General features: G+C 47.9%; 2 protein-coding genes across 8 annotated transcripts in view; one reads left to right on the top strand and one right to left on the bottom strand.

Annotated features, from left to right (window-relative positions):
• BEND3 (BEN domain containing 3) overlaps positions 1 to 16,344 on the top strand; it is a 22,766-nt gene extending 6,422 nt beyond the window's left edge. Inside the window, exon 3 of the mRNA XM_040474297.1 lies at positions 10,438 to 16,344. Coding sequence (XP_040330231.1) covers positions 10,438 to 12,684 — 2,247 coding nt within the window. The 3' untranslated portion in view covers positions 12,685 to 16,344. The remainder of the gene's footprint in view (positions 1 to 10,437) is intronic.
• Positions 15,322 to 26,576, bottom strand: part of MTRES1 (mitochondrial transcription rescue factor 1) — a 24,885-nt gene continuing 13,630 nt past the window's right edge. For 4 of the 7 annotated variants that reach the window (XM_040474300.1, XM_040474298.1, XM_040474305.1 and 1 more), the window contains exons 4-5: positions 24,121 to 24,286; positions 15,322 to 16,094 (exon numbers count right to left, since the gene is read on the bottom strand). In XM_040474300.1, coding sequence (XP_040330234.1) covers positions 16,060 to 16,094; positions 24,121 to 24,286 — 201 coding nt within the window. In that variant the 3' untranslated portion in view covers positions 15,322 to 16,059. Of the gene's footprint in view, positions 16,095 to 23,799; positions 24,287 to 26,576 lie in introns of those variants that run through there. The other 3 variants (XM_040474302.1, XM_040474306.1, XM_040474303.1) reach the window with 2 other exon arrangements.

Raw genomic sequence — 26,576 nt, 5'->3', positions numbered from 1 at the left:
CAAGTGTCGAGAAGTTTGAGAAGCACTATGTTCAATTCCTAAAGGAACTGCCGAAGACGCTTCCTTCTGTGGGTCACACTACATCTCTGCTTATGATCAATTCTGTAGACAACTTCAAGTTTGCCAGTAAAGGCAGAGTTCGAGAAATGACACACAAAGTTGAGTGTATTGGTTCACTCTTGCCTTGTGACAAACCACCTTAAATCGTAGCAGGTTAAAATCACCACCACCGTATTTGTTCACAGTTCTGTGGGTCAGCTGGGGGTTCTGAGTTGGTTTGACCTGATGGGGGGCTAGGTGGCCCGGGATGGCCTCACCCCCCGCCCCCTTTCCTCAAGGCCGCAGGGCTGGTTGCACCTGCTGCAGCTTCCATTTCTGCACAGTCCCACCCGCTGGGAGGCTAGTCCCGGCTTGTGCACGTGGTGTGGAAGAGTTCCCAGGAGCAAGAGAGGCCAAGCTCTGAAGCACAGACACTTTTCACACCTCGGGTTGCATTGCCAGGAATGCTAGTATCCCACTGGCCAGAAAGTCCCGTGGGCCAGTCGAGACACAAGGGTGTAAGTGTAGACTCCACTTCTGACGGTAGGCACAGCAAACTCACAGGGACGGGGGAAGTGTTGTGACCGTTTTTAGAAAAGTTCAGTCCAGTAAGGAACAACAAGCGCTCACAACAGGAAGGAATTCTGACCATGTGTAGGTTGGGTTGTGGCCTTATGGGCAGTCCGAGGTCGTCCCGTTGTCTCCGTGCACAAGTGGAGTCAGTCTTTATCCTTTCGTCCAGTTTTGTTGGAGCGGCATCACAGAGAAGCAGGGCGCGTCTGCGAATTCTTGGGGGCAGAGAGGGAGGGAGAAGGTTCTTAGGATCCGTATTTTAGTTGAATCCTTAGTGTGTGAAGCAAGTCAGAAAAGGTTTGGCGTTGGGCTGCGACTCCATCGAGGTTCATGGTGGGGGGGGGGGCCTCCCTGGACATCACACGAACGATGTGAAGGTTTCAGATGCCTCTCGCTTTGGCGAGGCAGCAGGCTTCCAATGGGGCTTTGGGCATCACCCCAAATTCAGACATGTTTGGAGAAAAGGGAACCAAAATGTATTTGAATATTTCTAATATGACTTGTTCAATTTACATATCCTAATTGGGCATATATGTTTACTTTTCAATAGATTGGATATAGCGTGCAGTTCTGACGTGTTAGATTTTAGATTGGAAAAGACCTGTTAAGTCCTGGATTTTATTTGGGTGTTTTACTAGTTTTGTTTCTTCTCCTTACTGTGCATAAGATGAGGCTGATACCCGTGCACGCTTTCCTATTCTGTAAAAAGAATATATGTAGGTATAAACCTTTTGAAATTCTTGAGCTCCTTGCAGAAATGTGTCATTTGAATTCTGTATTTCCTTTTAAAAGTCTGTGTAAGTTGATGTGTCAGTAAATCAATAGCCCTAGAACCTTTGGGAATTTGAAACAATCTATCAGTTTTATGAAATTATAGCATATGTTGATTTTTCAAAATGGCACTAGTCCTAGTTCAGAGTGAATAATGCTTATGCTTCTCCCCCTGAATTTTCTCTGATCCTTCTTTTATTTTTTTTTTAATGTTTATTTATTTTTGAGAGAGAAAGCGTAAGCAGGGGAGGGGCAGAGAGAGAGGGAGACACAGAATCTGAAGCAGGCTCCAGGCTCTGAGCTGTCAGCACAGAGCCCGACGCGGGGCTCGAACCCACGAACTGTGACATCATGACCTGAACCGAAGTTGGACACTCAACTGACTGAGCCACCCAGGCACCCCTTCTCTGATCCTCCTTACATATGTCATCGCTGCTTACAGTGTCATCGCTGCTGGGGGGAGTAAATGCAGCTTTTTTTTTTTTTTTTACCACCGAGTGAGGCAAGAGGAGCCAGGAGGCCAAAACAAGCGATAATCCAAAAAAGTGGAAAGGAAGTTGAACAGTTACTGAGTGCCCACTTGACAAATACACCATTCATTATTTAATCCAAATGACAGGCCAGTGATGACAGAATTTACTAGCTCTACTAGACAGATGAGTCAACTCAGGCATAGAAGTTAAAGTGCCAAGATGCCAGTGGGGCAGGCTTGTTCCTGGTATGAAATACCAGGACTGATTAGACGCACTCCCTGCGTCTGGGAGGCGAGCCCCACCTTCTCTGATCCGGCCCGTAGGAACAGTAAATAGTTAACTCGGGAGTCAGACGGGGAGAGTTCGCTGTGGCCTTTGGTCAATTACGTGACCTCCCACATCTCAGGGTCCCCCATGGTGATGAGGCATAATACTGCTCATCTCATTGGTTTCTTATGTGTGAGCGAGCCCAGCGCAGGGCTTGTCCCGTGTCAGCCTTCAGAACTGTATATTTACTGCCTCCCAACACCCATCTCCAGCTCCCATCCCTTGTGGTCAGTCTTCCTCTGCCTCCCTTCACATTTATCGGAACGAAAATGGCACAGCATTGCCAAGGGAGACCATCTGACATCCTTTAGGACACCCCAGGCTGAGCACCCTTGATTCTGAACACCATCCAAGTCAGAACATAGACCACCTTCCATCTTGTCCCCCAACCTCAAAGAAGGGAGGAGGACGAAGGGTGGGGGGTAGGATTTGAGCGGTAGCCCTGGTGCCAGAGGTACGTCACATCCAGACTCCCGTCAGTGCTGATGACTCGTAAGTGACATTTAGTACAGTACTTAGAAGAAATGTAAAACCTCCCTCAAAAAACCTAACAAAAGACTGTATAAAGACTTATTTGGCACCTCCGCTGGAAAAGGCTTCATAGCCAAATACAGCAGATGTGGGAGGTGAGTAGCCAACATTTTTATTGGTAATCATCCTTTTGTTCACGGAAGTGGGGGTGATATTCAAGCGCTGTATGCCAGGCAGGCGTTAGCTTTGTTCTGCTGCGGGTTTTTGTTTCTTTGTTTGTTTTTAATTCTAAAGCGCCACTGCGTTTTGTTTTTCAATCGGAGAATGGAAACGTCATTTCATTCAGTGCACATTTGCCGCTTACCTCCTGAGTGGTGGAGACTGTGGTACCAGCTGGAGATTCAAAGTCATTTCTGCAGCACCCGTCGCAGATAGGTACCGTGCATTCCCATTTTAACGAGGCTCCGAGAAGTCAGTGCCCTCAAGCCTGCTTGATTTGGACCTGTGCAGTTGAACGTCACAGTTAAGGGGCTGTGGGGTATTTGTAAGATGTTGTGAGAAGCCTTTGAAAATGACCTGCCCTGACAGTTTGCCACCCCCCTGGCCTGTCTCTTCTCCATTGTGATTGCCTCATCTCCCAGGTTCTTATTTCTTCAGGCATCACAGCAATTTCTTTATCCGCTAACAGTATAAGGATGACCCGAAGGGTAAAAGCCATGAGGTCAGAGACTGTCTAGCTTGTTTCCTGTGTCCCCAGAGCCTTGCATGGTGCCTGCCGGATGCTGGGTACTCAGTGCTCTTTGCTGACTGGCTCTGTGTGGCAGAGAGGTCTGCCAGACCTTATGACTTCATGGTATCTGGTCATTTAATGGTGATGGTGATGATGAAGAGAAAAGTTCTGTTGAAAATGAAAAAGGTAAGCTCCACCTCTGCCTTGGTTATTCATGCCTGGCCCCCTAGGAGTTGATTCACATGGTCTACCCTTGATGCCATATTGATTCTCTACTCTCTGGAAGGCGTGCTGCTTTCTTGGTGTTCCAGTTTGCTGACTCTCTGGGCACCGTTTGGCCACTCATCATTTGTCAACCTGAATTCAGTGATGGCCTTTGGATTCGGAGTCATATGGGGAAGAAGTTTAATGCTTGAAGGATTTCTACGGTGACCCAATCCCCGGGGTGTAGCTGGACACGGACACGTGGAATCTCCCCTACATGGTCTACTTAATGCTCTCTTGGAGCCCAATATCAACCTGTTTTTGCTCATATCCTCCAGCAAGGGATTTGGGCCTTCCCGCTGGAGTCTGAGGGTATTAGCCGTGGAATGAAATGCCCCGACCGCATCCAGGAGATGCTGGCACTGCCAAGCCGAACTGCGCACAGAGTTCCCATATGGCTGGAAGATGAGCCTCAGAGAATTGGGGACGTGTCAGCTCTAGACACCCAGTGCCAAGTAGCACAGATTTAAAGATTTCTTGATACTCCTAGACAGCTGAGCAGAGATTTTATCATCAGCGGCAAATGCGGCCAGCCCGTTGTCGCCTTGGCAGCATTCGTGGAATTAATTGGGACACTGAGCTGACAGGACACCAGTGTGGGGATATCTAAGAACCTTCTCTTTAGTGCTTGTGTTGTGTTTTGTGTTGAATTGTGTATTTAAGGTCCCTGGGAGGGAGGAATGTTGCCCTCTACTGGGACTCTAACTTAATTTTTTTATTCAGGCAAGTTAGCCAAAAATGTTTCTACTGATGGCAGTGTTTCTAACATGCTTAGTAGAAACTGCAATATTTTTATTAATGATCCTGAACAGTGAGAGCTATAGAGGGGATTTCCAGTTCTGATACACTTTGGCCTTCTGCCTGTGTAGGAATGTGGGGGAGTCCAATGACTTCTATTTGTTACTGGTATTCAGGCAATTCACCCAGAAAATTTCCCTTGTACTTACTCTCTACACTGGGTGTTAATTACGGCAGATCTCTCTCTAGAACGTGGGTACTTTTGCTGCATGGCATGTGAGTTTCTGGTGATCTCTGCACAGAATCTTACTTTATTTTTTTTATTAAAGAGAGAGAGAGTGTATGAGCAGGGGAGAGGAGCAGAGGGAGGGAGAACGAGAGATGGAGAGTCTTAAGCACCTGAGCCAAAATCAAGAGTTGGATGCTCAACCAACTGAGCCACCCAGGTGCCCCCAAAATCCTATTTTAAATGTATTAGTGGGATCACTTGTAAAGCAAAGACCCTTTTTCTAAAATCACTCCTAATGTATTTATGATTTTTTTAATGATTGCCATTAGAAACTCAAATTCCTCTATATTGGTTAAACCTCATGGTAATTTCATGATCCATAGGACTTCCAAAATTATTTTGGTGTAATTGAATTTAATGGTGAATAAGTTGCTAAAATCTAATTTACAGCCTACAGGAATTAGCTAATAAGGCAGTTTGAATTTATTAGGGCCGTGCTTTTCAGCGGTGTGCAGTTGTAAATAAATTCACCTTGTAGAGAAACAGAACTCACGTACATGGATTTGTATGTAAATGTACAGACACAGAAACAAAGCAAAACTTTCCCAAATTTACTTACTATGTGCAGTGCACTCTGATATTTTCTACTCTATTTTCTTTTTTTTCCCTCCTCCCTTCCTTTTTTTTTTTTTTCCTTCTGCCTTTCCTCAATCTTTCTCCCCTCTTATGCTGGTCATGACCCACCAAAATAACTTCATCATTTAACTAATGGGTCATGACCCACAGTTCCAATTCCACTCCAGTGTTGGAGTGAACACTTTCCTCTCCATCCCTTCCTTTCTCCAAGTTTATGATGTGTGTGTGTGGCTTCCTCCCTGCCTCCCTCCCTTCAGAATCCTTTGCTCTCTGTCTGATAGCAGAGCAAAATTGCTGTAAAGAGCTTCAAACCCCACCTTCAGCTCTGATGTCCTGTGCTCAAACAGACCTCTAAGAAGTGCCTTCCATGAGTGACTAACCCTGATGCATTATAGGAAAGTCCTCCTTTTGTTTACTGCTTGAGAGTAATCATTACAACTAGTTTAATAAAAAGCCCACTGTGTTACCTCTGCTCTGGTTTGGGAATATCACTGCTTAATAATAATTATATTCTAACAGTGAATATTTATTAAGCACTTACTGTGATTCAGACAGGGCTCAGTGCTTTCTGTACATTATCTCATTAAGTCTTCATAACTACCCTGTGAGACATACCATTATTTATCCCTGAGGTACTAGAAGCTGAGGCATGAAAAATCATTTGATATGGCCAAGGTCACAGAGGACAGCGCAAGCCGAGATCTTATCCACGCTTTTATATCTCTCTACAGACATGTTATTCATAAAGCTAGTGGCCTATCTGAACAGCTCCTTTTTTGAAAGCACGTATTTGAGAATCTTAGAACACCTTGCCCTGTTTTAACCGTCCGTGCTTGTGGCTGACAAACATTCATTGAGCAATTCTGTGTCCCAGGCATTTTGCAAGGCACTGGGTGGGGGTAGACTCAGGAATGACATGGTCCCATCATATAACAGTCATACAGTGTGATGACGATGGGGGGCAGCTTGGTGAGGAGACCCCAGCAGGGAGAGGGGCAGGCGGCAGGTCCTTCACGGTAGGCTTCTCCCACCCCAGTGGCTCCTGGTCCTCTCTTCCTGAGAAGCATGGGTTGGAGGAGGAGGGCCAGGCCAGGTGCCTTTGACGCTTCATCACATTATACAAACAAACCTTGAAGAAAGTATTGGGCAGCTCCATGGGATGATTATAACCCTTATAAGAATTCCTCTATCTTCAGGGGCTCCTGGGTGGCTCAGTCAGTTAAGAGTCTGACTCTTGATCTCGGCTCAGGTCATGAGCTCACGGTTCTTGAGATGGAGCCTCCGAGTCCGGCTCTGTGCTGGCAGTACGGATTCTGCCTCCCTCTCTCTCTCTGTCTCTCTCTCACTCACTCACTCAAAATTAAATAAACTTAAAAAAAAAAAAAGAATTTTTCTATCTTCAGGTTCTTACAGAGTAGAGTAGCTTTTCTTTTGCATTGTTGTTATCAACAGAGGCAGGCAAAAAATGAATCTTAGTTACTGTAATGTGAGTCAGATTATTCCATTATCTACAAGAGAAGATCCATATATTTATTTATTTTATTTTTATTTATTTATTTATTTATTTTTTTAATTTTTTTTTTCAACGTTTATTTATTTTTGGGACAGAGAGAGACAGAGCATGAACGGGGGAGGGGCAGAGAGAGGGGGAGACACAGAATCGGAAACAGGCTCCAGGCTCCGAGCCATCAGCCCAGAGCCTGACGCGGGGCTCGAACTCACGGACGGTGAGATCGTGACCTGGTTGAAGTCGGACGCTTAACCGACTGCGCCACCCAGGCGCCCCAAGATCCATATATTTAAATGAAATATAACTTGTGGGTGGCTTAGAAGGATCAAAGTTTTATATGTTTATGTGGCCTCATTGCTCTCTTTTCACCTTAGACCTACCTACCTATTTATTGCCCACATGCCATTGCAAATCTAGCCTCTCAAGATTGTCTCTTTTCCCTACCCTTTTGAGGCTACAAGAGAAAAGCACATCACGTACTGTTTTGTGCTGGCATTAGTTATTTGAAGTCCTACAAATGACGTTGAATCTGCCTGGGTGAGACAAACTGAGAGCAGACACGGTCTTCCAGGCCTCTGCTACTCAGAGAGGACCAACAGTACCTGGGAGCGTGTTAGAAAGGCAGGCCCAGGGGAGCCTGGCTGGCTTGGTCAGAAGAGCACGCAACTCTTGATCTCGGGGTCATGAGTTCGAGCCCCACGTTGGATGTAGAGATTACTAAAACAATAAATAAACTTAAAAAAAAAATTAGAGGAAATGCAGGTTCAGGGACCAGAATCTGCATTGTAACAAGGTCCCGGGTGATTCACAAGTATATTAGAGTTTCTGAAGCCCTGGCCTAGGCCGCCCTACACCAACCATATTTTTCCCTGGGTGTGAAGCATCCAAAGGATGGCCTTTGTTCTTCTCAGTTCTGCAGTTGCTGGGGGCACACATCTGTCAGTAACAGCAAACACTTTGTGCTTCGGCCCTGCGTGTTCCTGTGACACCTACCAGTGTTCACCAGTTAGCTCTTGTGCTCGATTAAACCCTCAAAAATGTATTCCAGTAAGTTTGGGGGTCAAGTTTAACATTTGTCGAAAACAGGTTAAGTTGGGAATGAACTACAATGAATGGCACAATATATACCTTTTGATACCATTTGATACCTTCTGACATATGTGTATGCCAGTGAGGCTATCACCATGATCAAGGTAATAAACAGGAATCCTCCAACACCTTAAAGTTTCCATGTGCCACTTTGCATCTTTCCTTCACCCCCAGGTGACCACTAATCTGCTTTCTGTCATCATTGATAGGCAAGTTTGTGTTCCTGAACACATGATTCTGAATGGAATCATACAGCATGGCCTCTTTTGTTTAGCTTCTTTTTTTTTTTTTTTTAACTGTTTTCTTTTTTAAAAAAATATTTATTTTGAGAGAGCGAGAGTGCGCACATGTGTGCACACACACTGCAAACGAGCGAGGCAGGGGCAGAGAGAGAGGGGAGAGAGAATCCCAAGCAGGCTCCGCACTGTCAGTATAAAGCCCTATGTGGGGCTCCAGCTCACAAACCATGAGACCGTGACCTGAGCCAAAATCAAGAATCAGATAGTTAACCGACTGAGCTACCCAGGCTCCCCTGCCTGGCTTCTTTTAGCATAATTATTTTGAGACTCCTCATGAGTAGTAGTACATGTATGAGTTCTGTTGCTGAGTAGTATTCCATCCTATGAATATAGCACAGTTTGTTTATCTGTATACTTGTTGATAAAATTTTGGGTTTCCAGCTTTGGACTCTTTACAAATAGGGCTGCCATGAACATTTGTGTACAAATCTCTGTGTGATTAACTGCTTTCTTTTCCCTTGGTAAATAAATATCTAGGAATGAAATACCCAAGTCGTATGGGCCATGTATATTTATCTTTTTAAGAAACTACCAATTGTTATGCCATATCATACCCCCCACCAGCAGTATGGGAGGGCTTCAGTTCCTTTACATTTTCCAGCGCTTGGTATTGTCTTTTTGTTTGTACCCATTTTGGTAGGAGTGATGAGGTATCTCCGAGTGGGTTTTAACTTGCCTGCTACTAATAAGCATCTTTTTGCATGCTTATTTGCTATTTATATATGTTGTTCGAAGTGGCTATTGAAATCATTAATTGAGTTGTATGTCATTATTGAGTGAGAGTTCTTTATGTATTCTGGATTAAGCTCCTTTATCAGATAGATGGCTTGACAATACTTCTTCCAATGTGAGCTGTTTTTCTTTCAATATTGTCGTTTAAGGAGCAAAAGTTTTTGTGGTTTTGATGAAGTCCAGGTTGTCAGTTTTCTTCTCTTACGGATTGTGCTTGTGGTGTCATGTCCAAGAAATATTTGCCTAAACCAAGGTCATAAAGGATTTCTCTTATGTCTTCTAGAAGTGTTAGAATTTTAAATTAGGTTTTACATTTACACCCACAATCCACTTTAAATTAATTTTTTTACATGGTGCGTGTAGGCTGGAAGTTTTTGTTTGTTTTGGCATATCTATGTCCAGCTGTTCGGCATCGTTAGCTGAAAGATTGTCCTTCCTCTCCTGAATCTCCTTTGGGCCTGTGTTGAAAATCACTTGTCCACATATACGTAAATAAGCCTCTTGGCCTGTCCAGGGCCTGGCAGCAGGGGAGACCACCGGTGAAAGCAGCAAGCACTCTGGGTTCTTAGATGGCCAGGGTGATGGCTGTCTGGCTGTGGAGGCTGGACTCAGGCTTGGGGTCTTTAAAGACCCCAAGTCCACTGTTGCCCTGGGAGTCCTGCAACAGTGGACTTCACGAGTTTCCCTGCTATCCTTGGGCGAGTTGAGGAAATCATCCCTGAAAATCAATTTGGTAGGGTTTAATTCTCTCAGTGTCCTTTGCTGAGCAAGGCTGGATAGTACATGGCAAGTACCCTTGTAGATACATAGGAGAGGCATTCATTATGTACGGTGGCTGCCTTAAGACATCGGGGCTTACTCGTCTCCTGCAATCTGCTTGAGAAGGGCCGCTGGACCAACGGGAGACGGTGACTTTAGAAACCTGGGCAAGCCCATCACGTCACGGAATCCACAGTTGCACAGGCCCCGGGACAGTTCTGGGCCAGCCCTTTTCCGGTCTGAGATAAGATGTCATTCCAGACGGTGGTAGAGTTGCAGCAGACCCCAGTTCTCCTGTGCGTATGTACCACTGTGCACCTCGGGAGCCATCTGGAGTGGAGACGCCTGTTCTCCTAGAGGCTGTGGACTGGAAGACATGCCGCTGCCTTCTGGAGCTGCTGTGGGCAGGAGTCCTTATGCCTTCCTGAGAGCAGACGGAGGCCCGGGTCAGTGAGGTGACCTCAGGGGCTTCTCTAGTCCTTGTGGCGTCTCCCGCCCCCAGCAGCACTGTTGCCCCTCAGGCCCTGTGTGCAGGAAGTGCAGCACCGGAGTCCTGCAGGAAGCTGACGCCTTCCAGGTCCAGGCCGAGCCTCTCTTAGGAAGCAGGAAGAGCGAGCTCTTTTGGCACAGGGGTGCAGGTTTGTGTTAGCTGTGCGTTCCCAGACCAACAGAGTGAATAGGGGCGAGGGCGGTGCTTTCTCGAGTGCTTCCAAGATTGACCTTGGCACCTCCGTGTGACCGAGACCTGGGTTTCATGTAGTAAACCGGAACACCCTAACACAGTGTTTGTTTTCCAGGCGCTCCTAGCAGGCATGCGGAACCGGGAGAACTGCTCGCCCTGCCAGGGCAACGGAGAGCAGGCCAGCAGGGGCAAGAACCTGGGCTCCGCGTGGCCCGGCGAGGAGGAGCCCTGCGGCGAGGTGACCACCCCCTCTTACAAGAAGCCTCTGTATGGCATCTCGCACAAGATCATGGAGAAGAAGAACCCTCCCGCCGGGGACATGCTCAACACGTACGAGCTCTTCGAGAAGGCAAACTCCAGCAACAGCCCCTCGCCGCTGCGGCTCCTGAACGAGCCGCAGAAGCGGGACTGTGGCAGCGCCGCAGCGGCCACCGACGGTGACCCCAACATCTACTTTCTGATCCAGAAGATGTTCTACATGCTCAACACGCTGTCCTCCAACATGTCCCAGCTGCACAGCAAGGTGGACCTGCTCTCCCTGGAGGTGAGCCGCATCAAGAAGCAGGTGAGCCCCACCGAGATGGTGGCCAAGTTCCAGCCGCCCCCGGAGTACCAGCTCACGGCGGCCGAGCTCAAGCAGATCGTGGACCAGAGCCTGTCGGGCGGTGACCTCGCCTGCCGCCTGCTGGTGCAGCTCTTCCCTGAGCTGTTCAGCGACGTGGACTTCTCCCGCGGCTGCAGTGCCTGCGGCTTCGCGGCCAAGCGGAAGCTGGAGTCGCTGCACCTGCAGCTCATCCGCAACTACGTGGAGGTCTACTACCCCTCGGTGAAGGACACGGCCGTGTGGCAGGCCGAGTGTCTGCCCCAGCTGAACGACTTCTTCAGCCGCTTCTGGGCGCAGCGGGAGATGGAGGACAGCCAGCCCGGCGGCCAGGTCCCCGGCTTCTTTGAGGCCGAGCAGGTGGATGCCGGCCACTTCCTGGACAACAAGGACCAGGAGGAGGCCCTGTCCCTGGACCGGAGCAGCACCATCGCCTCCGACCACGTGGTGGACACGCAGGACCTCACCGAGTTCCTGGACGAAGCATCGTCCCCCGGCGAGTTTGCCGTCTTCCTTCTCCACCGGCTCTTCCCCGAGCTCTTCGACCACCGGAAGCTGGGCGAGCAGTACAGCTGCTACGGGGACGGCGGCAAGCAGGAGCTGGACCCGCAGAGGCTGCAGATCATCCGCAACTACACGGAGATCTATTTCCCCGACATGCAGGAGGAGGAGGCCTGGCTGCAGCAGTGCGCCCAGCGCCTCAACGACGAGCTCGAGGGCCTGGCGCTGGACGGGGGCAGCGAGGGCGAGCCCGCGCGGGACGACTGCTACGACTCCTCCAGCCTGCCGGACGACATCTCCGTGGTCAAGGTGGAAGACAGCTTCGAGGGCGAGCGGCCCGGCCGGCGCTCCAAGAAGATCTGGCTGGTGCCCATCGACTTCGACAAGCTGGAGATCCCGCAGCCCGACTTCGAGGTGCCGGGCGCCGACTGCCTGCTCAGCAAGGAGCAGCTGCGCAGCATCTACGAGAGCAGCCTGTCCATCGGCAACTTCGCCTCGCGCCTGCTGGTGCACCTCTTCCCCGAGCTCTTCACGCACGAGAACCTGCGAAAGCAGTACAACTGCAGTGGCTCGCTGGGCAAGAAGCAGCTGGACCCGTCGCGCATCAAGCTCATCCGCCACTACGTGCAGCTGCTCTACCCCCGCGCCAAGAACGATCGCGTGTGGACGCTGGAGTTCGTGGGCAAGCTGGACGAGCGCTGCCGGCGCCGGGACACGGAGCAGCGGCGCTCCTACCAGCAGCAGCGCAAGGTGCACGTGCCGGGCCCCGAGTGCAGGGACCTGGCGAGCTATGCAATCAACCCCGAGAGGTTCCGAGAGGAGTTTGAGGGTCCCCCGCTGCCGCCTGAGAGAAGCAGCAAGGACTTCTGCAAGATCCCCCTGGACGAGCTGGTGGTCCCCTCGCCCGACTTCCCGGTGCCTTCACCGTACCTGCTGTCGGACAAGGAGGTGCGTGAGATCGTGCAGCAGAGCCTCTCCGTGGGCAACTTCGCCGCCCGGCTCCTGGTCAGGCTCTTTCCGGAACTCTTCACCGCCGAGAACCTCCGGCTGCAGTACAACCACTCCGGCGCCTGCAACAAGAAGCAGCTGGATCCGACGCGGCTGCGGCTCATCCGGCATTACGTGGAGGCCGTCTACCCGGTGGAGAAGATGGAGGAGGTGTGGCACTACGAGTGTATCCCCAGCATCGACGAGCGATGCCGCCGCCCCAACAGGAAAAAGTGCGACATCCTGAAGAAAGCCAAGAAAGTGGAGAAGTGACGGGCGCCCCGGGGACTGAGCGTTCTTTTGGAGCAGTGAATGGTATCCACAGACACGCACCTTATGTCAGTGGGGAGTGGCTTACTACATTTGCACACGTGAACACCACCCAACCACAGGAAAGAAGCCTTGCGTTCGGTCTCTCCTGCTCACGACTTTTGTCCTGTGCCCCAGTGGTGCCGCAGGAGTTGGGGAGAGCTGAGCCGTGAGAGTAGAGAGGCCTCAGGAGTGGTCCTCTCCTGGGCTGTGTCCCCCCACCCCCCTGCAATTTCAGATGCATATTTAGCAACTCTCTTGTTCCTCTGCCCACATTTTACATCTTCCATTTTTATCAAAAAATTTTTTTAATTAAAAAGAAACCCTTTTTTAAAAAAAAAATCATTGGGCTCTTTGGGGGCCATTTTACTTAGAAAAAATATCTTTTAAATATTTGAGATGAAGTACTGTAAGATGACTTCAGTTGCTGGGATTTTTTTTTTTTTTAAGATGTTTCAGATTTATGAAATTTTTATAAGTGCCATGTTCATGCATGATGGCCAATAATAGCTTCAGGTGGCACAGAGACCAATTTTCCTGACCTTGTCTTTTACATCTGATTTTAGAAGGATCAAGATGCCCCCTGGATGGCAGTAGAAGGGATGGAATAGTGTGATGTCCTTTCCCACCATGGTCGCGTTCTCCCTTCCACTGTGGTGCTGAGGAAGGGGCCTCACGCGGCCTGGCCTGTTTGTAGTTGCCATGTGGGTAGAATGTCGTGCTCACTCTCTGTAGACGAGAACACTGGATGATGATGATGATGATGATGATGATGATGATATGAATGTAGATAGACGTGGAAACACGTACACAATGTCATTTGAGCTGTGTCCTTCCACTGCCCCCTTCCCTCTCTACACAAGGATGCTGTTTGGAGGGGCAGAAACATTTCCTTGGAAAACAGTCTGTGTGGGTGTTTAGCTTCTTGTTTGATTTAAGGATGGGCCCCTTTGGGCTCACCAAAGCTGTTTACTTTCCGTGTATGTATCTGTGTGACACCCAGGTTCTGGGAGCTGTCTGGTGGTCTCACCACACCTCAGTGTTAGCCCCTCCGGTCGGTAGCACATCCTTGTTCCTCAGGGCAAGCCCAGGCCTCGGGCCCTCTTGGGGATATTTGGCATTGGAAGGTCACAGGTCATTCAAATGGGGCTTCCCCTGTCCCTTGCCAGAGTCCACTCAGTTGTCCCCTCGGACCCCCTAGGAGCTCTGCCGCCCTACACCTGGCCAGTCACTTGGCCTCGGAGTAAGACATCTCCTCTCCTCACTGGTTGGGAAGGCCAGACTGCTCCGGGCCAGTGGCATACTCTCCAGGACTACCAATCGGGAAATTCCCCAGCACGTAAAGTCCTGAAAAACAATACCTTTACCTACCTGACTTTGGGGTCCCAATCCCTACGAGGGAAAGGAGACAGTGTAACCCAAGCTGAATACATCCTACCAGAAACTCGGAAAATGAACTGAATCACACAGGGTAGTCCTAAAACCCTTGTGGGATGTTGCTGATTGAATAGCCTAGTGGCTTAATGTTTTGCTACCTTAAAATGCAGAAGTAATCGAAACAATCTGTGAATTTTCTTTATACAACCGATAAGGACTTCAGTTCCCCGGTGGCTATTTGACATAATTTTGCCTACACCCAGAGGGCTTTGTTTTTTTTTTTTTTTTAATGACAAGATTTTGAGCAATGTAAAGTTGCTGATCTAACTTTAGTAAATTCGCTTTTAAATGTCACTTACAGATTATTTCTGTTGAAACTGCAGCCCTAAATTATTGCAATTTAGAAATGCACAGGGACTTAAGGACTCTCTCACCTACACCCACACCCACCCACACGTGCACATACATTTTCTTCCTACGAAACAACTTAAGTGGGATGAAGGGGGCCTATAGGAATAACAAGCTCAGCCTCTTTGTGCCTGGAAAGAAGGGACTAGAGCATCCAGGAAACTCACTTTTTCCTCCTCACTTGGGCCTTTCTCTATGCCTTAGTCTCTCCAACACACACGTGCGCGTGTGCGCGTGCACGCGCCCTACCCAAAGATGGCGGTGGCGCTCTCGCCCGCCAGCCCTGTTGGTTGGAGAGTGCCATGGAATTTGTTCTGGTCTCTAGGATGTGTCCAAGAGGATTCCAAGCCATGCGAAAATTGCCCTGCTTTCTAGAGGGTGGACTCTGACCCTGCAACTTCAGAAGCACAATCATTTATTAATAACGCAAAGTCCTATCTACCCACGTTGGAGAAATCAACAGGTTCTAGGAATGAAATGTGTTTCTTTACAGCCTAGAGCATGTTCAGTTTTTGGAAGCTGTTATTTTGGTGGTTTCCTTAATACCTTTCCTGCGTAGGGCTTCTCCTCCCCACCCCACCCCACCCCACCCCACCCCACCCCCCCCCACCCCACCCCCGCCCCAAATCTTAGAGTCCCTTTTAGAGAAGAGAGGTGGATGCACTCTGGGAAGTCGTTTCCTGTCCCTCTGGACTGTCTCACCAGGAAACACCTGCAGGTGTCTGTCTGTATGGTGGCCTCAGTTCTCCAGCCATACAGGTGGGCTCCAAGGCTCCAGGGCAGTTTTTTACACGAAGCAATAGAAGTACAAAATACTTAACTTTTTTCAAAATTTAATGTTTTCCATAAAATGTGTTGGTAAACCCCGTCCCCCTCCCCATCTAAATTCATGGGTTTTTACTTGTTTTGGGGTTATTTTTTTCTTCGTATCTGGAGAACTAAAGAATTAGCACGGACACATTCTGATGGTAAGTAAAATAGCCAGTCACAGTAGGTGGTAGTGTCCCTCGTTTTCTCTGTTAGTAAGTTTTAAAAGAATGTATGAAGGTAGTCATGAATGTACTGTTCTAATCCTGCTTCAGTTCACTTTGGCTGTGTCTACATGACAACAAATGTTTGACAGGGAATAAAGTTGTCTAGTGTCATGGGCAAAAGTGTGCCCCTCCCCCTTCAGCGTTGGCCCCAAATCTTCCTTTCTCCTTAAGTTTGGGTGGAGGGGGTGCCGCATCAGCAGCAATCATCAACCAACCAATGGGATCTACTTAGTGGTGAAAGGATTAGCTGTTTCAATGGTAAGAGTCACTGGCCTGACCACACACCGCAGCATGGCCGCTTGCGTTCCTACAGAGATGGCCTCAGGTTCCCCCCCTTTCCCCCCCCCCCCCCCACAATGTTTGCTTCTTGTCTGATTGGGATGGGGTCCTGAGACCCCCGGTGAGAAGTCACTGCGACCTCTCACCCTGCCTGGCTGTGTGGGGAGCGGCGTGCGGTGGACGTGGGGGCCAAGGGGCTGTTCCTGCCGTTTGGAAATACTTGCCTCGTGTAGATCCAGCCTTAATGTTTTTCTGACATCCTAGTGATAGCAGACCCTGCACAAAGTGGATATCAGAGTTAATACTGTGAGGAGACAAAATAATGGGAATAGTTTTACCAAAGATAATGAAATACCACATAATGTCTGCATTTTACCATTGATTTGAGTGCATCCTTAGAAAACTGAATGTAACAAAAACCCAGGACATTTTTGGAAATTGTATGCTCTCTAGCAACTGTGTGTGAATTTTTATACAAGCACTGTTTTATGAGTTATATAAAATGTTATAAAACTAGAAAAAAATATGGTGTTTGCAACATCTTGTTTTCTTAGGGCACAGGTCTGCCTTAACCTGTGTCCGTTGGTTTGTTGGTTTGTCTTCCCCCCTCCCAGGGGAGGGCGTGACCGCTCAGGGGGGATCCCAGCCTCTGGGGCTGCCACCCTGCCTGTAGGGCTGTAGCCCACAGAGGATTGCAGTTGGCCACCGCTGAATGAGAGGTCGCCAAATAAGTCCTAGCCCTTTTCTACACAAACCACTTCCTGGCCACATAGTGGGAGGTACATTTGACCTTTTCATACCTTTCCTGGTCAGGTGCCAGACCAGCCCTGCTGCCAAGGTAGCAGAGCTTCACGGCACTTTTTTTTTTTTTTTTTTTGGATCAAATGGGATTTAGTTCCTCAAAACTAATATGATTACCTGATAACAAAAGGAAGGATGCGTGTTGCCTCTCACCTCTTCTGTTTGGCTAATGACAAATTACTAACTTTAATATTCGTAGTAAAAATAGTATCTCAAGCTGTCAGAGAAACGTTTTTGGCCCAGGGGTCACAAAGATACAAAGGAATTTGTGGCTTGTGATTGGAACACTTTTCCTACAGCCGCTGTGTGCTCAGTTGTGAATCCTGACGTGTGTGTGTGTGTGTGTGTGTGTGTGTAAGCCTCCTCAGCAGGCTAGGGTGGGTCAGGGGCTGGAGTAGCAAGTTTAAGCAAGACGTGAAGGAAGACTAAATTCTTTCATTCTGGCTGTAGGTATGTTCGTTTTCTACCAAAAAGAAAAAGTCACAGAATTTCAATATATGGGAGCTTACTTACCAAATCTAGTTCTCAGAGGTAAGAACTGCACACTAAATTATTACGATCACTGGAATGGTGAGGTGCAATCGACGCTCAGGGAGCTTCTAAGTGAGTTACCGCCCCCCACCCCCCTCCGGCCAGTGGTGGGAAAGGAATGAACATTCACTGCCTACTCGCTGTAATGGCACCTAACGTTCACTGAGTATAAGCCACATGCCAGGCACACCAAGAACCGTACCTTATGATCCTCTCGAAAACCCTGTGAGGTAAGTCCCATAATTGTGCCTGTTAAGAAAGGTATGGCCCTGAATGGTGTACATACTATCTCATTTGATTCTCACAAAAACTCAGTGTCTTGAGCACTGTTATTATCTGTTTTGTGCTAAGGAAGCAGAAAGAAGTATGTTTCTTGCCCAAGTTCACACAGCTGGCAGATGGCGGTGTCAGGGTTTAAACCCGTATGTCCATTCCTACGATACCACACCATCCTGGGTACTAAAGCATCCCTGGGTCACAACACACAAAGATTCAGATCCAAAAACAAATGCAAGTCAGTGGTGTCCTTTATCACCCACATCCTCTAAGCCCCAATTTGATCTTAGATATGGGTGTGCTGGTTTTAGAATTGCCGTGTGTGAAGTCACTGGCGATTGTGGAGACCCCTGTTCTGGTAATAGGGAGCAAATTTGGGGAGAATTTGTGAAAGTAATTGCCGAGGGTCAGGTTCTCTAGGGGCGGAGCCTGAGGGCATCCCTGAGAGATTGGTTGTGGGTGTGCCCTCAGGAGAAGGGGCGGGGGGGGGGGCAGGGAAGGCCAGGAGCAAGAGTGTCGTCTCCACTGCAGTCCAGTTTCATCCCCATACAGGGAAGACCTAGAATATGGGTTATTTGGCGTAATTAGACCCGGCTGAGGCAGAGGGGCTGGCTGGTTATTGTCAGAGGTGTTTCCCAGGGAAAAGGGTAGCTTGCCCAGTAGGATGGCCAAGGGCCCGCTCCAGAAGGGCTGCCGTGAGCGGTTAGCTGGCCCTCAGCGGCTAGGGGTTGGATGCACTGGTAAGGGATCTGGGTAATATTCTATCAGCATCGGGTAGAGTCAGAACCAGCAGAGGGCATGTCAAACCAGATCAGTGGGCTCCATCCCCAGGGATTCTGCCGCAGCAGGTCTGGATGGCGCCCAAGCATTTGCATTTCTAATAAGTTCCCAGGTGATGCTGGTCCTGCTGGTCCACGGCACACCCAGAACTGCGCTAGTGACCTCACAAAACATGCTGTGAATATCAAGGAAGCCGAAGGCTTAGCACTTTCCTGATCATTAGAAATAGATCTGAGCTGAAATAAGTGGTTTCCTGTTGCAATAAAACTGCTTCTTAACTAGCGATAAACTAAACCTTAGCTTTTAGGTCAGTGGGAAGAAGCAGGTTCACGAATACATCAAGACTTAGGGGCAGTGGCCAAACGTGATGGCTTTTGCCAGAGCACTTTTGCAGGAGGAAGCCTGTTCATTGATTTTAAGGAGTAAGAATTGATTTGTTCTAAATACAGTTTGTAGTCCTCATGGTGAACTGTATCCTTGACAGATGTTGAGACATTAATGCCACAGCCCGGTCCTTCCAGAAGCTCCTACAGTGTGATGACTGTGTAGTCAAAAGTGACAGTGGGCTTTTAAATTACACAGAGTTGATGTTTTTGTAAGAGCTCCCATTTTTCCGAGCCCTGTAATAGGTGAGGAACATGCTAGGGATTTGACATGTCATTCAGTCCTCACAGAAACCCTGTGGGGTAGATGTTTCCATACCCCATTTTACAGATGGGGATGCTTCCAGAGGTCAAGGTCATGAAGCTGGCAGAGCTGGGGGGTGCCAGTGATGACCAGTCTGACTCCAGTATCTGACTCCAAAGTCTGTGTTCCTAATTTCTGCACTGCCGCTAGTGTGGCTGAGTGCAGTAAATTTCCCCATCTTTCTGCCTAGGGGTCTCCTACCATTGAATTCAGGGTTTTGCTGACTGTCCACAGTTTCTGGATCTGCCTGAGTGCGTGTTTGACTCAGGAAACCTGTCAATGCAGGAAACAGAACAAGGGATGCGGTAAGAACCATGTCTGCTTCTAAAGGAAGTTCATTCCTTCTGCAAAAATATTTGTAATGTCTGTTATCTCCTAGGCACTGTTCCATGACTCTGACAAGTCCCAAACTCACTAGTTGGTAGCTAAGAGGACTTGGAGAGAGAAGACTCTGATAGTAAACACAAAACCTAACATCTCTTGCCTGAAACGGACTTTCAAGATGCACGGTGGGTATAAGCAGACTGGGAAGCTTGGCTCCCTGGCTCGGTGTAGACAGCTGAGGCCAATGCAGATGCAACAAGGCTGGAGTCTGGCCCGAGGCACCTGCAGGCCCAGTTTCCTGACTCTCCTGCTTCTCACAGACTGAAACATTGCTAAGATGCTGTGAATGCTGGCTGCAGGACTGGACGGCCTTGGTCTTCCTGGTGTTCAGTCCCCGCTATTTTCTGACACAAGGTGTTCAACTGAAGTCTCCTCCTGGGTTTGGACAAGCAGAAGTCTCAGCACACAGTTCAGGCATGATGGGGCATACACTTCGGTATATGTAAGACCCCTGGTGATGGGTGCCTTCTTTTCGGGTTCATACTGCTTGTGTGTTGCTTGAACGCAGAGCTGACTTCGTTTTAGCCTCACCTTTTGTGTATCTGTCTCAGAATCAAGGGTTAAGGGATCTCCCCTACAATCCTAAAGAAAATTCTACACATGGCATGGGGAAGGAAGTATCTGGTAGTAACCCCTCTGAGTGGGGCTCTGGAAGTGGGCGTTACCAGTCCAGGCCTCTCAACAGAAATTGCCCATTTTAGACACTTGCTGTTCTACCCTGACTGCAGTTCTTGGGGCTTCGCTTATCTGCCTTGGGGAAGGTCTCACCAGCTTTAAGAATAAAGTCCCAGGATAGAAAGCCCATTGGGAAGAATTGCCATCTCTACACATCAAGAATCAAGAAGTGCACCGTGAGTGATCCATGTCAAGACCATGCAAAAATCACACTTTGACCAGTCTGCTTTTGATATACCTGGTCTGTTAAATAACTTAGGCAAACAAGCAGGTCTTTGGGAGGAACAGGAAAGCGGCAGTCTCAGAAAGCTGCATCCAATTTCAGAGCCCTCAGATGAGGCAGCAGCGGCTACCAAAGGCAGAAGCAGCAGGCTGGGGGGGGGGGGGGGCTTTCCTGTGCAGGAAAAGAGAATTTATGAGGAATGCGTGTTAAAAATAACTCTTTACTCCTACATTAGTCGGGCAAAAGTTAGAAAGCTGGATCATGCCGGGGCCGGATGGGGCTACGTCTGCAGGCACTTTCACGTGTTGTTGGTGGGAGGCAGCCTTGCTCAGCTGTTCTGGCGAGTAAGCAGCACTGTTTGTTATTTGCGGTGAGGGGGGTGAGGGGAGCTGGGGAGAGTCTGGGAGAAGGGGCAGGCAAAATGTGGTGGATGCGCTTTGGTATCACGAGGCAGTGAGAAGCCACAGATTGATGCGCCATGGATGGAGCTTCAAAACCACGGAGTAGAAAAAGTAAGACACAAAATGAAAAGAACAGCACATTTTACAAGAAAGCATGCAAACAAAATGATACACGTTAAACACATCAGCTTGTTTGGCTAACGTATGAGAGGAGGACAGGGAAATAAACTAGAACGAGAGAGGAGCAAAAAGAAATGTGAAAGAATAGCTTGGGGGGTGGGTACCGGTGCTAGGGCATTTCCCAATGGAAAAACTTCCGGGCGTGTGCCCCCGCCCACCCCCTGAGGTGCTGGTAAATGTTTAACAAATGACTCTCCAAGGGAAACATCAATTCTGTTTCGGGGTGACTGCTGATCTCCAAGGTGAGTACACTGCCGTGGCTGCTTGCCGGCTTGCTGTGGGACCTGCCGAGGTTTTGGAGATGCATACTGCGCTCACTGCGTCTGCTCCGTGCAGTGTGCAATTTCCTTCACTACTCCCTTGAGAGTGTCAGTAAGCTGAGAACCCGACAGTAGCTTTTTGAAAGCCCAAATACATAGGAGCAAGATAAGGCAGAACTTCAGTAGAGTGTGAATCTACTTGCCTGTACCCTGCATCCTTTAGATGGTTCACGGAACATCACCACCACCCAGCTGACATCTGCTCCCTTTTTAGCTTCTTAGAAAATGCTAGTTATGTTCCCATCTCCTCAATTATCATTGACCAAATAAACTGTGACTTAAGGAAGGAGTATCTCCCAAATGTCTACTTTTCTCTCCAAAATGCTAAAAAGATAATGAAACGATTGCCTGGCCATCTATGTAATTTTCCGGGAAAGACCGTGAATGCTGTCTGGCAGAGAACTGCAATTAGCATCATATTTCCTAGAGGAGTGCCATTTCTTTGAAAGAATTAACCATCACTACTGGTATAAGCGCTAGATCAGCCTCCACCAAAATAGTCATAACTTAAAAAAAAAAATTCTTCCTTGTCATCCCAGGAGAGCAGGTGTCTTGAGCTCATCTCTCCCGACAGTTGGGGTCAGACAACTCTGTTGTGAGGGTGTCCTACACTGTGGGGGTTTAGAGGCATCACTGGTCTCTATCCACTCGATGCCCTTATCGCCCCCTCCCCAACGTCTCTAGACAGTGCCAAATGTCCCCGGGGGGGTGGGGGGAATACCCTGGTCGAGAACCATTGCAGTGGAAACATATACATCTTTAATCCTTTCATCATAGTCTTTTCAAATTTTCTTTAATTTTCACTGAGGAGGCCTCACCAGGGTAGCACTATAAAGCAACCGTCATTTGGGGTCAAGTATGGAGTGAACTTGCAAGAGTTCTACAAATCTTTACGAACTGCTTTTGTTTCTGCGATTTCATAGATATGTTTGAAGTCCCTTGGACTGCAGACAGCGGTGAGAGATCAGTTTTTGCCACGTGTTGTCACCAAACCATTCTCCCATCAGGGTTTTTTTTTTTTCTTTTCTTAGTTTGATTTTTTAAAACAGAGACCGTCTGGAGTGAACCAAACACTGCAAGCAGCTGGGTGAGATGGTAATTACCCACAGGGCTTCTAAAAGCCTCACTAGTGAGTGGCTCCTCCCACTGTGTAGCTTGCAGCAACTCCTCTTACCTCATACGACTTTCTCCCTCATTTGAACACAGGACAAGGTAAGGCAATTATATCCTGATCCTTATTTGACCAATGAGGAAGCTGAAGCTCTGAGAGACTAAGGTCAACCTATGACCAAGGTAACCCAACTTGCTGATGATAAGGCTGAGCCTAAAAACCAGGACCCCTGACACATCACAAGATCATGCCGCCTTGCACCATACTAATTAGGCTTTCTATATCTAGAACTTTCCCAAGTCTGGAGAAGAGAGGGAGAGGGAGACAGGGACAGAGAGAGGTAAAGGAAATGGGAAAAACTATGGACATTTATCTCTTAAATTACAATTCATAACTAACTCATGTTGAAATCGAACATGTTTTTACTAGTAAGTCAGCAAAGTCCAGTTAACAAGTGGTAAGATAGAAAAATTCCTTATTACACTGGGCAGTATGTAATATTTCTTCCTGAGAGCTTACTTGAGCTTTCAAATAAAAATCCATTTTCCTGAGTCTTCAGAAATCCAAGGTGGTAAAGACTTCCAGACTCATGGGCCCAAACATCCCACTGTTTTGGGCCACAGAGGTTTCTCTTCACTGTCAGTTAACCTGAATTCCTAAGAATTCCTGGAGGGCAAATAAAAAGACCCAGACACAGCCAGTCTCTTTTACATGACACAGTCTAATAAAGTCTCTAAGTGAGCTGACCTTCTGGTGCCAGGAAACTGTTCCTGGAAGACTACAAACTAGTATTTCTGCAGATGCCCTTTTCTTAGATCATGTGTATTACGTATGTGTCCCTTGTAGTTTTTAAACATTTTAAAAATGTTTATTTTAGAGAGGGGGGCAGAGGGAGAGAATCTTAAGCAGGCTCCACTCATGACCCTGGGATCACGACCTGAGCTGAAATCAAGAGTCGGACACTCAACCAACTGAGCCACCAAGGTGCCCCTGTGTCCCTTCTAATACTATTTTTTTTTAAGGCTTGGCCCCTTTTATGACACCTTCTTGAGAACTAGATTCTCTGATTCTTTGTTCTCTTCATTGGTAAAATCTGTTTCAGCTGAAACCTACTACTAAAAACAACTTTCATCTGAAAATCAAACCCTCAGCTTACTGGGGCAGGGGGGGAGGGTCATCACATATTCTTCTGTCAAAGGTCAGATAGTAAATACTTTAAGTTTCGTGGGCTACATAAGGTCTCTGTGATATATTCCTTCCTTCTTTTCTTTTAACAGTGCTTTACAAATGTAAAAACCATTCCTGAGTGCCATAAAAAGGCCTCTGGCTGCCCCTGACCTAAACAATTAATTTTAGATGGGCCCTAACTAGCCCCTTTAGAATGAGTTAGAACAACTTATCCATACTTCTGAAGGCAAACCTCTGAAGGGAATTAAAGCTCACACGTTGGTAATTCAGAAGGGCTGGTGGTGAAAGGGGGTCCCCCAGTGTTCTCCCTCGAGGATATGAAGGGTGACCTTGACATTACTTGATTTTGCATTAAGAAGCCTGCACCCAGGGAAGCTGGCCAAAAGGGATAAAATGGAAATGAAAGCACAAACAACAAGGCCCGTTTATTTTACATGGACTCCCGACGTATTTAATGTGGGAACAGCAGGCTAGTCATTAAAACCCTCTCTGGGCTTAATTCATTCAGCACACATCTCATTCATGCTCATGAGGCTAAAACGAGGTCAAAATGAGCACAAATCAAGCCCTGGAGAGGAATCCAGGCCATGGGAAGTGTCTCCAAGCTATGGATCCCAATTTCCACAAAACAGCCACTAAGGGCAAGAGAACTTTAATAAAAATGCCCTCTTTTTAAGCTGGCCCTTTCCCCCATCACTCGAAAGTAGCTTTATTGATAGAAAGCAATTCATTTATTTAGACATACTCTTTTTAGGCAACTTTAACTTTTTCCACCGGCGTAACACCACTCTGTACTTCTCGCTTTCAGTTTTCTCTCCCAACACTTTTTTCAGGAGAACCCTCATCACTGTCTCTGTTTCTGCTTCTTTATCCTCTCCAATTAGAAGATCCAATGTATCTCCCACTTTCACCTGAAAATTAAAAGAAAACTCAGCCTTTACTGCATTTTGGGAAACACAGGCCAATGCAAATGTCCTTTTACTTTTTATTTTTTTAGTAGTCTCTACACCCAATGTGTGGCTTGAACTCATGACCCTGGGATCAAGAGTCGAAAGCTCCCCCAACCAGGCACCCCACAAACATGCTTGGTTTGAGTTTCACCAGGTGACCACTCCCTAGAGGGGCAGGTGAGGAAAGGCAGTTATTCCTCTGAGGCTTTCCCTCATCCCTAGTGCCTCCGGGTGAAAGGGCCTCACTCACAGGATGCCCCAGACACACGTGCCCGATCCTGTCCACGTCCTTCCTTCAGACTTGGATGGCTTCCTATGGGCAGCCCGGGTGGTGTGGCTCAAATACCTCCACTAGACGACTGAAGGAAACACATGGAGGCATTTGTTTTGGTAACAATGACAAGAAACAAAGAGAGTGGGGCACAATCTTAGAGAATATGTGCATAGTAATTACTACCAGCACTGAGACAACCATTTCCAGTGTAACTTTTCACTGATTTCAACCCAGATGAACTACATAATTGGGGACGGGGCAGTTTGTTGAAAATTAGTCACTGTGGAACAGTCAGCGTACCCCTTAGAGAAATGGTAGAGAAAAAGCCTAACACTGATTAGCCCTAGTGATGCCACATCATCAAGAAGATAGGACTCAATTCACCAAGACAGAATGCCACAGAAAAGAGGGTAGGGTTGGATGCAGGCTCAGTAGGTTAAAAAGGCTGAGGTCGGGGCGCCTGGGTGGCGCAGTCGGTTGGGCGTCCGACTTCAGCCAGGTCACGATCTCGCGGTCCGTGGGTTCGAGCCCCGCGTCGGGCTCTGGGCTGATGGCTCAGAGCCTGGAGCCTGTTTCCGATTCTGTGTCTCCCTCTCTCTCTGCCCCTCGCCCATTCACGCTCTGTCTCTCTCTGTCCCCAAAATAAATAAACGTTGAAAAAAAAAAATAAAAAAATAAAAAATAAAAATAAAAAGGCTGAGGTCAAACCCATTCTTGCCCAGATGGGAGCCTTGGGTTGAGTACTTCAGGGCCACGTCTTAGGGCAGTCCTATCAGTGTTGCTGGGGACAGCCTATGGTGGATACCTGGTCCTGGCAGCCCAGGATTCCAGGGGATCTGCCCAGTGACTCAGGAAGGAGCTAAAGTGACCCAGGTGCCAGATGCTGCTTCTACTGTAACATAAGCCAGGGATGACTGGGGCCATCTCCGACCTCTCACCACTGCTTCCAAGGAGGCAGGAAGCAACCCCATGTGTGGGCCATGGACTCTAAGTGGGTACGCACGGCCATTTATTTATTTAGAGCCAGGTGAGCTGGAGAACACATGGCTGTTTAAAAGCTGACTGGAGGTTTTCTATTTAAGAAGTATGGTGCCACTTTTACTTTATTTTCAGTTAATGCTCTCTGAGGTAGCAGTCATAACATCAGGCTGTCAAACATGTGTACCTCACCAGGGCAAGCTCATGTTTGTTCTCCCACCCATTCAAGGGCCCAATATTCAGTCCAAAACATGGGACCACACACCTGTTAGCCACAATGCCACACTGGTCAACCCAGACAGCTTAGAGCAGCTAGATGGGAACTCACACAGGAGCTGATGATAAACCTTAACATTCTCCTCTCTGGGCTGGGAAGCAGAAGGGCTCACACCACAAGTAGGCATGAAGACTGCTTCTCCCCTGGGCTTGAAGGTTGGGCTGACACAGGCATCATCTAGGGGATCTGTCCTCCTGTAGTTCTTATGCATTTAATTGAAAATAAATGACCACTGGGGCGCCTGGGTGGCTCAGTCGGTTAAGCATCAGATTCTTGATCTCTCCTCAGGTCATGATCTCACAGTTTGTGGGTTCGAGCCCTGCATTGGACTCTGTGCTGACGGCATGGAGCCTGCTTGGGATTCTGTCTTTCTCTGTGCCTCTTATCTGCTTGTGCTCTATCTCAAAATAAGTCTAAAAAACTTAAAAATAAATAAATAAATAACCACTGGGTGCTTGGGTGGCTCAGTCGGTTGGGCGTCCGACTCTTGATTTCCACTCAGGTCAGGATCTTGCAGTTTGTGGGATCAAACCCCACGTCGGGCTCTGTGCTGGCAGTGTGGAGCCTGCTCTGGATTCTGTCTCTCCCTCTCTCTGCCCCTCCTCTGCTCGCATGTGCTCTCAAAATAAAAAAAAAAATTAAAAAATTAAAAAAAAAAAAAAAAAAAAAAAAGACCGTTTGGCCCAACTGTATGGACATTTAAAATCAACGTCCAGAAATAC

This window comes from Herpailurus yagouaroundi, unplaced genomic scaffold, assembly GCF_014898765.1.
Source record: "Herpailurus yagouaroundi ecotype Mexico unplaced genomic scaffold, PumYag 139, whole genome shotgun sequence".
Lineage (NCBI taxonomy): Eukaryota > Metazoa > Chordata > Mammalia > Carnivora > Felidae > Herpailurus > Herpailurus yagouaroundi.
This window is presented reverse-complemented; position numbering and strand designations above follow the sequence as displayed.